This window comes from Cervus canadensis, chromosome 7 (assembly GCF_019320065.1).
Source record: "Cervus canadensis isolate Bull #8, Minnesota chromosome 7, ASM1932006v1, whole genome shotgun sequence".
Classification (NCBI taxonomy): domain Eukaryota; kingdom Metazoa; phylum Chordata; class Mammalia; order Artiodactyla; family Cervidae; genus Cervus; species Cervus canadensis.
The window spans coordinates 34,293,455-34,306,747 of NC_057392.1; the positions used below are offsets into that span (position 1 = coordinate 34,293,455).

Consider the following 13,293-nt stretch of genomic DNA (forward strand, 5'->3'; position numbering starts at 1 on the left):
GTAAGGCCATCTGACAGATTTCCAGCTGAAAATCGGTCAAGGCTGGAGATTGGTTTACTGAGACCATGGTGCATGCCAACTTCTATTTTCTCATGGCTGACTCCCAGTCTTGGCTGAATGCACTACAGCCTTTCTCATAAAGGTAACCTGGGACATGACACAAGGAGAGACAGGCCTTCCAGGAATTAGATGAGGAACAAAATCAAACGCCCCCCAAATCATGTCCAAGCTGCCATTCAATGAGTGGCAAACAACCAAATCACAATACCTGACTTCCAATAAGGCAGAAAAGAAAATCTTCATCCTCTACAGTTCATATTCAATCCAGATGTCTAAAAGACATCAGGATTCATGCTAACAGGTTGCCAAGGCAGCACCAGATGTTTGTAACAGTTAGGACCATGCACAGGTTGAGGTGGAAGACATAATGATTTTTCCAAACTTCTCTGAAATAAGGAACGAGAATTCTTTGTGTGAGTTGGTGGGTGACACATTTGATACCAGGAACACCTGGTGGAGGAAGGCTTTCATCACCAGCCAGCAAGTCTCTGTACTGGATTGGGTGCCTACTTCCTCTCAAGACATCTGGATTATAATCAAGCTCACTGGCTCCTGCTACTATTTGACAATCCTGGAAGCCAAAGGTTGACTCCCAGTTAAGCACCAAACATGTGGCTTTGCAGTATTAGTCTCTTGGGCTTCAGTTTTGTCTCCTACAGGATTAAGGCAGCCTGACCCTGAGGAGCAGCTGTGAGGATTCCTTGTTAACGAGCAGAAAGCAATTACAAGTATTTTTCAATTATAGTGCCCTAGGCCCTCTGATAGCTCATTGATCTCCAGATCAAATGGTGGTGATGACCACAGTAACAGCATTAAATCCTCATCATCACCTATGAAATGGATATAACTATGTTCTAAGCTGAGACTTAGGAAGTAACTTGCTCAAGGTTACATGCAAATACATTATGACTGTGGATTTGAACCTCGTTGACTCTAGAACCTCTTTTGTGTCTTTTGCATGTATGATTATTGGTTGTTGTTGGTAAGGACTCTTACCAACAAACAGTAAGGTAACTCTCTCTTTTTGTTCTCCCTGAAAAACATATGCATTGTAAGGAATAAATGTCCACAAATCAATCACTGCTCCACTAATGACTTATGATAAGACATTGAAAAAGTGAAGCTGCTCAGTCATGTCCAACTCTTTGTGACCCCATGGACTGTAGCCTGCCAGGCTCCTCCATCCATGGGATTCTCCAGGTAAGAATCCTGGAGTGGGTTGCCATTTCCTTCTCTAGAGGATCTTCCTGACCCAGGGATAGAACCCAGGTCTCCTGCACTGCAGGCAGACTCTTTACCATCTGAGCCACCAGGGGCTCCTAATACATTGGAAAAGATGCTATTTATTTTTCTTTTGAACTATCTCAGGGAAAAGTGAGCTAATAAAAATAGAGAATGCACAGCTGAAACTTCATACCTAAATAAATTAGGGAGACTGGCTGGCCAACACTGTACCTATAGTAAACAATATTGTATTGCACACTTAAAAATTAGTTTAGGATAGATCTCACGCTAAGTGTCTTTACAAAAGTAAAAAATACATACATGATTTAGAAAGCTAGACTATGTTAAAAATCAACAGACATTATCATGACTTAATTACAACTGATATGTGTTCATAGCACCAAGAGTATGTGACAGAAAAATCTGTGAAGTAAGATGTTATATGTAATGAAGTTAAATGTTAATTAATGGAGGGACTTCCCTGGTGATCTAATGGTTAAGACTCTGTACAGGAGAGGGCAAGGGTTCGATCCTTGGTAGGTGAAGTAAGATTCCCACATGCTGTGGTAAGGCCCCTCACTCCCTCAGAAATTGCTACCTAATGGGAAAAAGTATGCTTTATGTGCTTTCAGACAAAATATATTTTATGAAAAATATGCAGGATATGCAAATGGCACAAAAAGGATTTTCATTATAGTTGAAACAACAGTAAACAAAAGTAGAAAAATTATGTAAGAAAGAAAGATTTTTGTTTTTAAATAAAGCTCTAGAGATGTAATAATTATAAAAGGAACTGGGTGGGTCAGATCTGGGGCTTCTGACCATGAGGCATAACTACTCACAGTAAATTTTGCCATGTTCCCATGAGAACCATGGCGAGTTAGACCTTAGCTGCTCAACACTGAGTTGTATGCCTCACATGCATCATTAATATGAAAAATTGTGAAAACTCTACATTCAGCCAAATTCTTCTGCTTTCCAAAAGGATGTGGGCGCCATTCAGTCCATATTTCCAGTGACTTTTCATTTAGTTTCACAGCTTCTCTCAGCCCCCGCTCACTCTCCCCGAGCCTGGCCAGAGTCAAGGACTCTGAAAGGTGTGCGGGACCCTATTTACGAGGGAGTTGCCTGCAGCATAGAGGCTGAAGGAGGATCAGATGGTGCTGCTCACAGGCAAGAAGACGCAGGATACAGAAGAAAGTGTCAGAATACCTCTCTGGCTATTCTACGTCAGAATACCTCCCCCACCCCTGCCCCACTGAATTACTTCTCTCCTTTTCCCCCATCTTACTGACTTTCAAACTGTAGACTGTTTGCATATTTTTCATTTAAGTGTTCAAAACTTAAGCCAGAACCATCCAAGACAGTTACATAAGTAGTTAGGCAGACTGACCTTTGTTACCACAAGAAAGCCCTCTGTGAAACCCAAATTTTCCTTTTGATTCCCCACCGACCTCTCCTATAAGGCATGCCCCACCTTAGCTAAGAGAAAAGCAATAATATAATAATTAAGTTGTTTCAGAGAACCTAGCTGGAAGTGGTCGATTTTCATGGTGCTGTTGCTGACAGGGCCGAAGATAGTGATCACGGAGACTTTCCTGGTGGCCATCTTGCAGAAACTTTCCAGATACTCATCTCGCTGCTGCACATACATGCTGTTTTCAGCCTTGGGAGTGGTGATCAGCTGGAGGAGGGAAAAAGCAAGCAAAAAATGAACTCAGAGTGATAGTTTCACACTGAGGGAAAAGTCAGAGGGATGATCTGGAATAGAGGGCTGATGGTGACTGACAGGATGTGTGTGTTAGTCGCTCAGTCACGTCCAACTCTTTGTGACCCTACGGACTATAGCCCACCGAGCTCCTCTGTCCATGGAATTCTCCAGGCAAGAATACTGGAGTAGGTTGCCATTCCTAAACTAGACTGACACCTAAACTGGAAAGCCAAAAGAGACTATTTGGAAAGGCCTTCTTAAAAAAATGATTCCAGACAGTTTAGAGTTTCTGCTCACTTCCACTGTCTTTTGCCTTCATTATCGGTCTCCATGTGTCTTGGTTTTCTCATTTATGAACTCTGCACAGGAATACTTCTTTCACAAGGCTGTTTGTTGTAAGCATTACATGACACTTGGCATGCAATAATTGTCCAATAAATGCTATCTCTCTCCCTTTATTTTGATCTTCATTACCTTAATTGGCTGCTCAGACACTCGTGAATTCGGTGGCTACCACTATTGTTTCACATCTTACGGGGCTGAGGTTCATAGCCAGGTCTTGGGCACTATGAAACACTCCACAACTTAGAATTTTCATTAAGTAAACTTGCAGAGAATTTTTAGAATGGCCCTTTGGCCCAGTTTTGTCTCAGAATATAATCATTGTCACATTGGGCCTGCACAGAGCTCATGGTGGATGTCTTTGATGCTGAAACCCTCCAAGAGGATGAATTTTTCTCTTTCTGTTCAGCCTTCTTTCCAATTCAAACCTGGCATTTTCCACCTAGCCCCTGTGTCTCTCTCACTCAATTTGACCCCCTGACTTCCCCTGAGGAAAAAGAAGACAGAGCAATAAAAAGAGATGCTTTAACCACCAACTGTCTGGGAAAACACAGATTTCACTATTTTGGATAAACTGAGGATACTCTTATTTTTCGAGATTCCTCTTGAACTCTCTCCCTAAGAATGCCTCAAAGTTGTAATCTAGCCAGATATAAAAGTCTTTCTACTATGGTGATTACTTTTGTTGCCTTTTCCTGAGTCTTCTCCAATTTTACTAGCTTCTTCCTGAAGAGAACCAGGATTGTGTAGCACATCCAACGAATGTGTGGGCGTGTGCTGTTTGCCCTGAGGTGGAAGGACATGAAATTTTATTCTGATGATGACCAGGGTTTTTTTAATCTCTCTAAATGGCACCCCACTCCAGTACTCTTGCCTGGAAAATCCCATGGACAGAGGAGCCTGGTAGGCTGCAGTCCATTGGGTTGCTAGGAGTCGGACACGACTGAGCGACTTCACTTTCACTTTTCACTTTCATGCATTGGAGAAGGAAATGGCAACCCACTCCAGGGTTCTTGCCTGGGGAATCCCAGGGACGGGGGAGCCTGGTGGTCTGCCATCTATGGGGTCGCACAGAGTCGGACACGACTGAAGCGACTTAGTAGCAGCAGCAACCCCAAACAGCTTAATCAATTGATGTCTGCAAAAAACACAGTTTTGTCTGTGTTTTGAATGATGAGAAACCTAGGCAGGTTTCTCATTAGCTCAGAGGCCAGCCTCTATATGCTCTCTCTCATTCTTTTTTGTTGTTGTTGTTGTTGGGGGGGGACCTCACAGCATGGTGGAGCTTGTGGGGTCTTAGTTCCCTGACCAGGGATTGAATTGGACCACCAGAGACTTCCCCCATCTATACACTTCCTTTCATTTGACCAATTTATCAAGCACTTTTCTATTTACCCGTCTAACCTTACAAAATATTCCTGAAATTTGTGGCTATTAGCTTGGCATTTTGCAGAAGGAAGTCACCATGTTGTTAAACTCTTTATCAAATACTTTATCAAGATAGTAATAAATCTGGTCCCAGCTCATTTTGCTGTTTATTTTGCTCTGTCCAAAATGTATTTATTATGGCCTGCAGGCATTCCCTTCTAAGAATTCTCTGTGCTTGACAAAATAGTATCCTTCATGGAAATCAAAATGAATTCAATAGCTTTTGAATAGAACATTAACGATTTTTCCACGATGAAGCTTTTGTTTATGTTTTCTCAGATTGTTATTTATTTTAAGAAGACATGATTTCATCTATTTTTGATTTTGTGTTTATGTACCTCTCCAGATGGACAGGGTGGATAGGAAATGCTTGTTTTAGAAATATAATTCCCCAAGAGGAAAAATAATAAATTTCCCTTAATTTATTCATTGATTCATACTTAGCCTTAAAAAAGATTTAAGGAGGCTATAGAAAGATATAGTGATGGTATTTTTGCTTTGTTAGTTTTTTAATTAGCTACATGGCATTTGAAAATATTTCTTTATGCTTTGAAGGTAGTCCATATCTAGGTGTTTCGTTTTCAGTTGGTATATTTTAGTCTTTTATTTTTGGCTTGTCTTGGCTCACAGACACACTATTTTGAAATACATAAAATGAATGTTTAAGTGAGAAAACAAAATAGTAAAAAAGAAATTGAAAGTAATGATTTTGGACCCCCTGACCTAAAGGAAGCCTGAAAGAAAGTAAAAGTGTTAGTCACTCAGTTCTGTCGGACTATTTGAGACCCCATGGCTATAGTCAGCCAGGCTCCTCTTTTCATGGAATTCTCCAGGTAAGAATACTGGAGTGGGCTGCCATGCCCTTCTCCAGGGGATCTTACCAACCCAGGGGTTGAACCCAGGTCTCCTGCACCGCAGGCAGATTCTTCACTGTCTGAGCCACCAGGGAAGCCCAAAAGGAAGGATAGGCTCATGTTTAGAATACATGCTCTGAAACTTCAGATCCATGCATAGACTCCATTCCATTCATGGACCTTTACAGTCCATGGACAGATTATGCTATGACAGGATTTTAAGAGTTCTCAAAGCCCCTTCTGGTCTCTTTCTTCCCCTTGTGCATAACTGAGAATTTCAAATATACAATCATACCAAACCTCATCTGCCAGGCAGCTTCTCCCATGTATCTCTGAACACAGTAGCCTTAGACTGTGGATACCCAGTGGGAACTGCACTTAAATAAATAGAGGGCTCTGATGCTTACTTTCACCTCAGGCCCTTTGCCCAGGGAAGCCTTAACCCACCTGGGAGGTAATATTCATTTAGCATGACTCACTTCCTAGATTCTAGCCCTCCACAACCTGGCCTCAGGCTCTCTCTTGCTAACCTTTCCTCCTATTCCTCCCTTATGTGACCTCTTCACCCTGGACTGGCCTAAATTATGAAATGAAAGGAATCTACACTGACTGGCACAGAGAAAGGGTGATTGTAGTCCAAATCCGAAGACCTGCATTTTTGTCCTAGTTCAACCCCTGGCTACTCTGTAGCCTCAGCAAAGCCCTTTAACCTTCTAAACCTTGGTTTTCTTATCTTTGGAACAACTTTCCTACAAACTCATAAAGTAGTGAATCAAGCATATATACTAGTATATATATTAGATAAATATATACAGGGTATGTACACCAGAGCATCATAGATGTATGCTGCCTTTGAATAATTCACTCACATTCCTTCCTTTGCCTTCACCCATGTCACCCTTCTCACCCAGAATCTCCTCCCCTCCCTTCCACCTTATCAGAATCTGAGTCATTCTTCAAATGCAGCATCCTCCTTAAAGTCTCATCTGTTCCACAAGGATCACTTTCTCCTTTTAATTACTGTTCTTATTATCTGCGTGGCTTATCTGGAATTTATGTATTTCCTTGATTTACCATTTTGTTTAATGTTTATGTCACATCTCCATAACTAGAGTATCAATTCATCAAGGCACTGAAGCCCCAGCCCCACTACTGCCTAGTAGGTAGTGGGAGCACAGTGCTCCTCAGGTTACATCAGTCACTCCTGCTAGAGGTGTGGTTCCCTGCTAGATTCAGCCCACAGACATATTCCTTTACATTCAATCTGCTCCTTGAGTTTGCAACACAGAAAGTGAAGGAGGCTGATCATCTGAACATATTTCAGTGACTCTTTCCCTGTGTATTGACATCTATGTCCCATTCATTTTCTAGTGTGGCAGTACTTCAAACAGTGTTTAAAATGTAACCATTTCCAGTCTCCTCTTTTTAAAAAGAGCATTTTAGAAGACTGAAGAGACTTAGCACAGATCTTCCCACTAAACTTTATTGTCTGGCACTTGGCCTCTTTCTAGTCTGGTGGTGATAAATCAGGGCATGTATCATGAAGCTAGAATTGTGTTGTTCTTTTTTATGTTTCTATTCCAACTTTCCAACTGGCGTGTTGGCACAAGGAGCCTCAGACTATAAGGAAGTTAGTTTGCATAAGTAAAGGGTGCAAATTGGAATGGGAAGATGCTGGGGGGAGGATATTTTAAGTCAGCTTACTCCAAGTACTGTCTTAAGCTCAAAATATTAGACTTTTACAGGATTCTGAGAAAAGGCATTCCAGCTGGTAGTCTGCCTCAGTAAATAGGAGGTTTATATTCTTTCCTAAAATTAAACCAAGTAAGTATTGGATATTATTGTCCCAATATCCAAATTTCTGTAGTAAGATTAAAAGTACTAACATACTTGAATTATGGGAGATCCAGTCTCCAAAGAATACTTGAACTTGAATTTATGTATTTCAGCATGATGAAGCTTCTTGTTCATTGACAGACAGGTCAATGGGCACAGAGCACAGCATGATGACTTTTCAGCTATACCCCACATATTTCATAAAAGACTCATCCATATTCTCAATTTTGTCATCCCCAGACCAGCATCAATCAGTCTGAGGGATTAGATTAACTGGGATTCAGTGTATTGTTCTCCACTTGACTATGTGGAAAGCCAGTGAGTTGAGGTACAAACAACTAGCTGGGTTTTAAAGGAAGAAACTCTACATCAGTGCGCAACACAAAATGTTGACAATTGGTATATCTTACTGTTTTTCTGAGTAATTCAAGATTGAAAAGGAATTTTAAAACATTTGTATTACTAACAGGTTCATTTCTCAGTTTCCGTTTCCCTTTATGGCACATGCCCACAGTAAGCTCACATCCCTGGGAAGACAGAACGGGGAAGTGATTGACCCTGAGTTTAAAATCAAACATACCTCAGTTTTAATTCTGGCTTTGTCATGTATTGGCTATACACCTTGGGAAACTCCTCAATCTGTCTAAGCTTCTGTAAATGGAGTTAATTAGTCCTTCCTCATGGGATTGTTGTTAATGAAAATTAATCCACAGTCTCAGCAAAGCACCTTGCAGGATGTGCCCCTTTTGGTTGACAAGCTGAGAGACAGAAGGTTTGGACCTCTGACCTAGCTCTACCTGTAGCTCCTCTTAAGATCACTAGGATGCTATTCATCCAACTATAACCTGTACCATCACTGCCAGTGTTTCTCTAAGTAGTTAAGTGTTAAAGAAGGATATAAATAAATCAAAGGACTAGGTTATTGTCACTGAGCACCAGGTTACTGAAAATCTGGAAAGAGAAGCTAAAAGGCCTGCACAATTTCTTGGAACGCAAATCTCACTTCAGTTTGAGCACACAGGGTTAGGTTGAGGCCAGTTGGGGGGCTTATGTTGTCATCTGTACTTTAATAGTTTGGAGGCTGCTATGCCTTAATGACTATTAATTAAATCACTGAAACTTCCTGAATAACATCAGCCATGTTTGACAGGAAGAATGAATGGAAAAAAGATAAGCGGCACCAGCAAAATCTTTCTCCCAGAGACATTGGTTTCCTCTCTGTCTGGTTAAAGACTCCTCTCCATCTTTTGACTTTCCGTTGCATTTATTTTATCATGCCTTTTCTAATCCATTTTTATTATCGACATTATTAGCTCTTCACAGAACACAGTTCTGATATGATTATCAGCTGGGCACACATGGGACTGAGATGCAAGGCTGAAATGCCTCCTGTTGGTATTTTCTGTCTAATAACAATCCTGGATCTTGGTCCAAGAGCAACACTGCCATGAGCAAGCCCAGCTGGTTTCTGTTTTGCCTCACATGACATCAGCAGAAGCTGTTGTCTGAGTTTTCATTCACTAGAAATTTATGATCAGGGATACTGTTAAAAGCAGAAAAGACCCAGCCAGGCTTTCAAATCCCTGACTAAGGGAATGGAAAGAAATGAAAGGCATGACTAATATCAGGGATATAGTATGAAAACCCCTTTCTTCTGACTCATGAGCTAGAGGCAGTGGAAGTATTTGCCAGATGGGTGCACAATTACAATCCTGACACTTTACCCATGATTATTTCCCCCCTGGTTAAAACCTGACCATGCTGGACAAAGTTCCAGGTACTCAGAAAGAGGGCAACAAAGTATGCTAGTGATGATTTCCCATACCCCAAAGAGAGAAGTTTGCCCCCAAAAGTTCTTTACCAGGTAGAATTCTACTCTGAAATCAATGATTCTTCTGGTTTTGGCTGGAACATTCCCATTTAAACCTGTGTACTCTGGCAATAACCAAGTAGTTGTTAAACAACTCTAATAGTCAGCCAATCCTCTGCTAACTTAAGTTTATATAGTTACTTTAAGGCTCTGGTTAGAAACGAGTACCAACATACAAAATATATATAACAAGACATACACACACACAGGAATCTGTAGAATCAATTGAAATTTAGGTTTTGTTCTATTACAAAGATACACCAGATGGAACTGCTAAGAGAATTTGGGGACATGCTCCATCCACGATAAATATCACAAGGGATTCTGCTCTGAATAACATTTCAAAGTGAGCACATTGAACTTTTTGAAACCCCTAAAAGATAAATGGGCACCAGAGTCACTTTGCTCAGATCATTAATCCATTTAGTTAGAAAAATGAAAAGACCCTCTAAGAAATACCTTGAGAGATGAGCATCTCTTGGCTGTGGGAATGCAGGGCATGGAGTCATCTTGTGTCTGCAGCAGGATAGATGCTGTCCTCACTGGCATGAGACAGCTCCCTCCCAGCCAGCTAGCTGAGAGAATTACTTCTGATTCAGGTTACCCGGCATTAACTTACAGATCTATTTCTCTGAATTAACTGCATCATGCCCTTTTCCTCCTAGACAGCCTGGATTAAAACGCAGCATTAAGAAGCTAGGGACAAAATCTTGGAAGGGCACTAAAATAAGGGCAAGGAGACGTTGAGAAGATGAGTCATTCTCATCAATAATGAAAATTTCCCATATATTTAAGATGATGCTTATTCTTGCCCAAAGCCCTCTTGGGTCTGACTAGATTCTGGTGTCATTCTTTGGATGGTGTCAAGGAACGGCCAAAAGAGTTACTGAGATGGACCTGGGACTTGCTCGGCACCCAGGGCACTCAGAACCACAGGCAAAGAGGACCGCATGTCTCCTTTTCCACACACACACACACACACACACACACACACACACACACACACGTTTTAGAGGCCCAGGAGAAACTGACATGACATCTTGACTCCAAATTCATATGTGCCTCTAAGGGATCAGAAAATGGAGCAATTAACCCAGCTTCCACACTTCATTCGTTTCGCTTCTTACTGGTAGTTGGGCAGTTGTGGGGAAGGCAAGCTTTAGGAGAGAAAATTTTAGCTAGCTGGTTTTAAAAATATATTTGTGGGGCTAAACAAACAAGGACCCTTCCCCACTACCAGTCATACCCACTCCCCAACCAGGCTGCCACACTTTCCCCTTTGAGTCTCCAAACTGTTGATATAGACCTAACTGTTGATATAGACCTGCTATTTTCCCATACACATGCTTCTAGTTTATAAGCTCATGCAGAAAGAAATCCTTTTCCTAAATTGTGACTGCCATCAATGCATTCCATTTTATTAACTCTTTTATTCTTCTTTGAACTTGGCAGAAGGGAGCTGTATCTAGCACTGTCCTGTGGAAGAGAGCTGTAAGGTGGGGATGGTTTGGAAGAAGTTGAGCACAGAAGAGCTGAGTGCTTCCCTGGGCTCATGGCTAAGATCCCTCAGTCACTGACGACTTAGGGCCGTGGGTCTGTGTTCATAGAATATCTAAGTCAAAAGGAGCTACTGGCCTGGCTGTCCTTCTTTGACAAACCTCCTGATCTTCCTGACAGATTACTTGTTTAGCCATAGCCTGCTACCCAATAATGTGATTTTGGAAAATAACACTCCAAGTCCTAACACTGCCACAGCCCACAGAACAATGCCAAGGAGAAGATTACTTACAAGCAGCCTTCGTTTGCCTTCAAAGGGCCCCAGCAGGTCGGTCACCAACTTCCTGGGATTCTGAGTGAAGTGTTTTGTGGGTTTCAGGTGGCCATCCTGCTCTGTCCTCCCCACTTTTTTCTTCTTGTTCTTCTCTTTCTCCTGCCTGCTCTTTTTCTCAGCCTTGTCCTTCTTCACTTGCTTTTCACTCTTGAGTAACTTGTCTGCTTTCTCACTCTTCACCTTTTTTTTCTTCTCATTCTCGGGTTTCTCAAGTTTTTCGTGCTTTTTAGACTCCTTCGCTTTTTGGGGGGGCATATTTCCCCCCTGCAACTCCTCCTCCAGCTGAGAGGTGGTCGGCCGGCTGAGGTCATACTTATCCTCATACTCATTGCTAAGAATTTTGTCCTGGGCTTTCCTTTTGGGAGGTTTCCCCTTTGCTGGCTTGTGAGGACCTGGCACCACATTGGGTTCTCTAGGGCCATGCTCCCGCCTGTCTGTGCGGTTGTCCCGGAAACGGCCCACGCCAACCCTGGTGCTGGGCTCGGAGATGGGGATGGAAGGGGCAGCTGTGAAGCCCTCGAAGCTGGTGGCCTTGCTGGGCCTCCTAGTCGTCGGGGGCCTCTCCCTGGGCTGCTCCTTCCTGGGCAGAGGGTAGAGATTCTCTGAGGCCACTGGCCCCTTGGCAGTGGTCACCTCGGCTGTTGCGGGGGGCTTGTGGGGGGCCGAAGAAAGGTGCACTCGGGGGGTCCAGGGCCTCTGGGTGGTCGGAAAAGCCGTGGAGGTTGTGGGTCTTGCAGCTACCGTCACCACCCGAGAGGTGGCCCGCGTCACTGTTGTGACCGGAGCTGGAGGCAGCGTGGTGGCCCGTGGGGTTGGAGGAGGGGGGTGAGGGGTCCCTGCAGTGGTGGCTGGTCTTCTCATCACCTTCACCCGACTCTCTCTGGTGGGTGGCACTTGCGCTCTCCTCTGCTCCTCTTTCCTCTTCTCACTACTCAGGCCTGGCCTTCCTGCCTCTCCACCATTGTTCCCCTCCTCCACCACCTGGCCCTCGACTCCAGAGGCCTTACATTTTTGCACAAAACCCTTCTGCCTGATCTTCTCTATCCTGCGGATGGGGCTCTGGTCGATGATCTCATACATGGCTTCCAACCTGACGGGGTAAGGGTAGCGTTCCTCCACCTGCAATGTCTTCTTCAACAGCACCATGCCGAACTTGCCTTTCTCTAGCTTCAAGAAGCTCATCAGCTTCGGGATGAGGCTGGGGTCCAAGGGCTGCTCCAGGACGCGGCCCTCACTGGTGATCCTCCGCACCTTGCCTCCTTCCTCGCCTGGCTGGTGGAACAGCACGATCTGCTGGATGTGCCTCTCAGCCAGCTCACAATACACGTCGTCCTTCAGCAGGCTCATCATGAGCCGGTAGTAGCCTTCCGAGGCGTGTGGGGCCGAGACGACCCATACCCTGTTTTTCCCTGCAAAGCTGGCAAGGATGTTGGGAGAGCTGGACCCAGACGGGAAGCGCAACATTCTTGACCGAGCTGAGGACCCCTCATCTCGGACCATCTCACGGGTAGAGCTCCGAGCTGCTGGGCTCTTCTGAGTTCTCACTGGGGCCCCATGGATGCCCAGCGAGGCTGGCGGTGCGGTGGCATGAGCTACTCTCAATACCGGTATGCTCCTCCTTCTTTGGAGAGGCTGAAGGTTTGGTTCTTCCCGAGTGGTTCTCTCAATTCCCTGAGACCTCCCCGTGTGCCTCAGTAACCGAGCTGGCCTTCTGTTGACAGCAGAAACCAGAGGCACTTTCTGCCCTCCGCGGCTTCCTCTATTCATGGTCTGCCCGTGGGGTTCTGATCCACACACCAGCAATAATGCCAGCAGTATAGTCAAACCGGGTCCCATTCTCCATATCATTGTGCAGTCCTCTTTGGGGAGGCAGCAGGGTCAAAACACAGAAAGGGGAGGGCAGAGGAAAAAAAAAGAAAGAAAGAAAGAAAGAAAATCATTTAATTGCAAACAGAGCTGGGCATTATCTCTTTATCTATCTTGGCCAAGAAGAGGGGGAAGGGGTGGTTGGAGAAGAAGGAGGGAGGTCAGAGAATGGAAAATCAAATGAGATCCTGTTGCTTTTAAGTCCCTGTAATTTGTCAGTGCTTAGCAGAGACAGTTACATTAAGCAGGAAACTCAACTCAGTTCCCCATT

General features: G+C 43.8%; 1 protein-coding gene across 1 annotated transcript in view; it reads right to left on the bottom strand.

The window, feature by feature from the left end:
- CCDC80 (coiled-coil domain containing 80) overlaps nt 1-13,293 on the bottom strand; it is a 32,954-nt gene that overhangs the window by 18,605 nt on the left and 1,056 nt on the right. The window contains exons 2-3 of the mRNA XM_043474829.1: nt 11,115-13,015; nt 2,812-2,968 (exon numbers count right to left, since the gene is read on the bottom strand). Coding sequence (XP_043330764.1) covers nt 2,812-2,968; nt 11,115-13,004 — 2,047 coding nt within the window. The 5' untranslated portion in view covers nt 13,005-13,015. The remainder of the gene's footprint in view (nt 1-2,811; nt 2,969-11,114; nt 13,016-13,293) is intronic.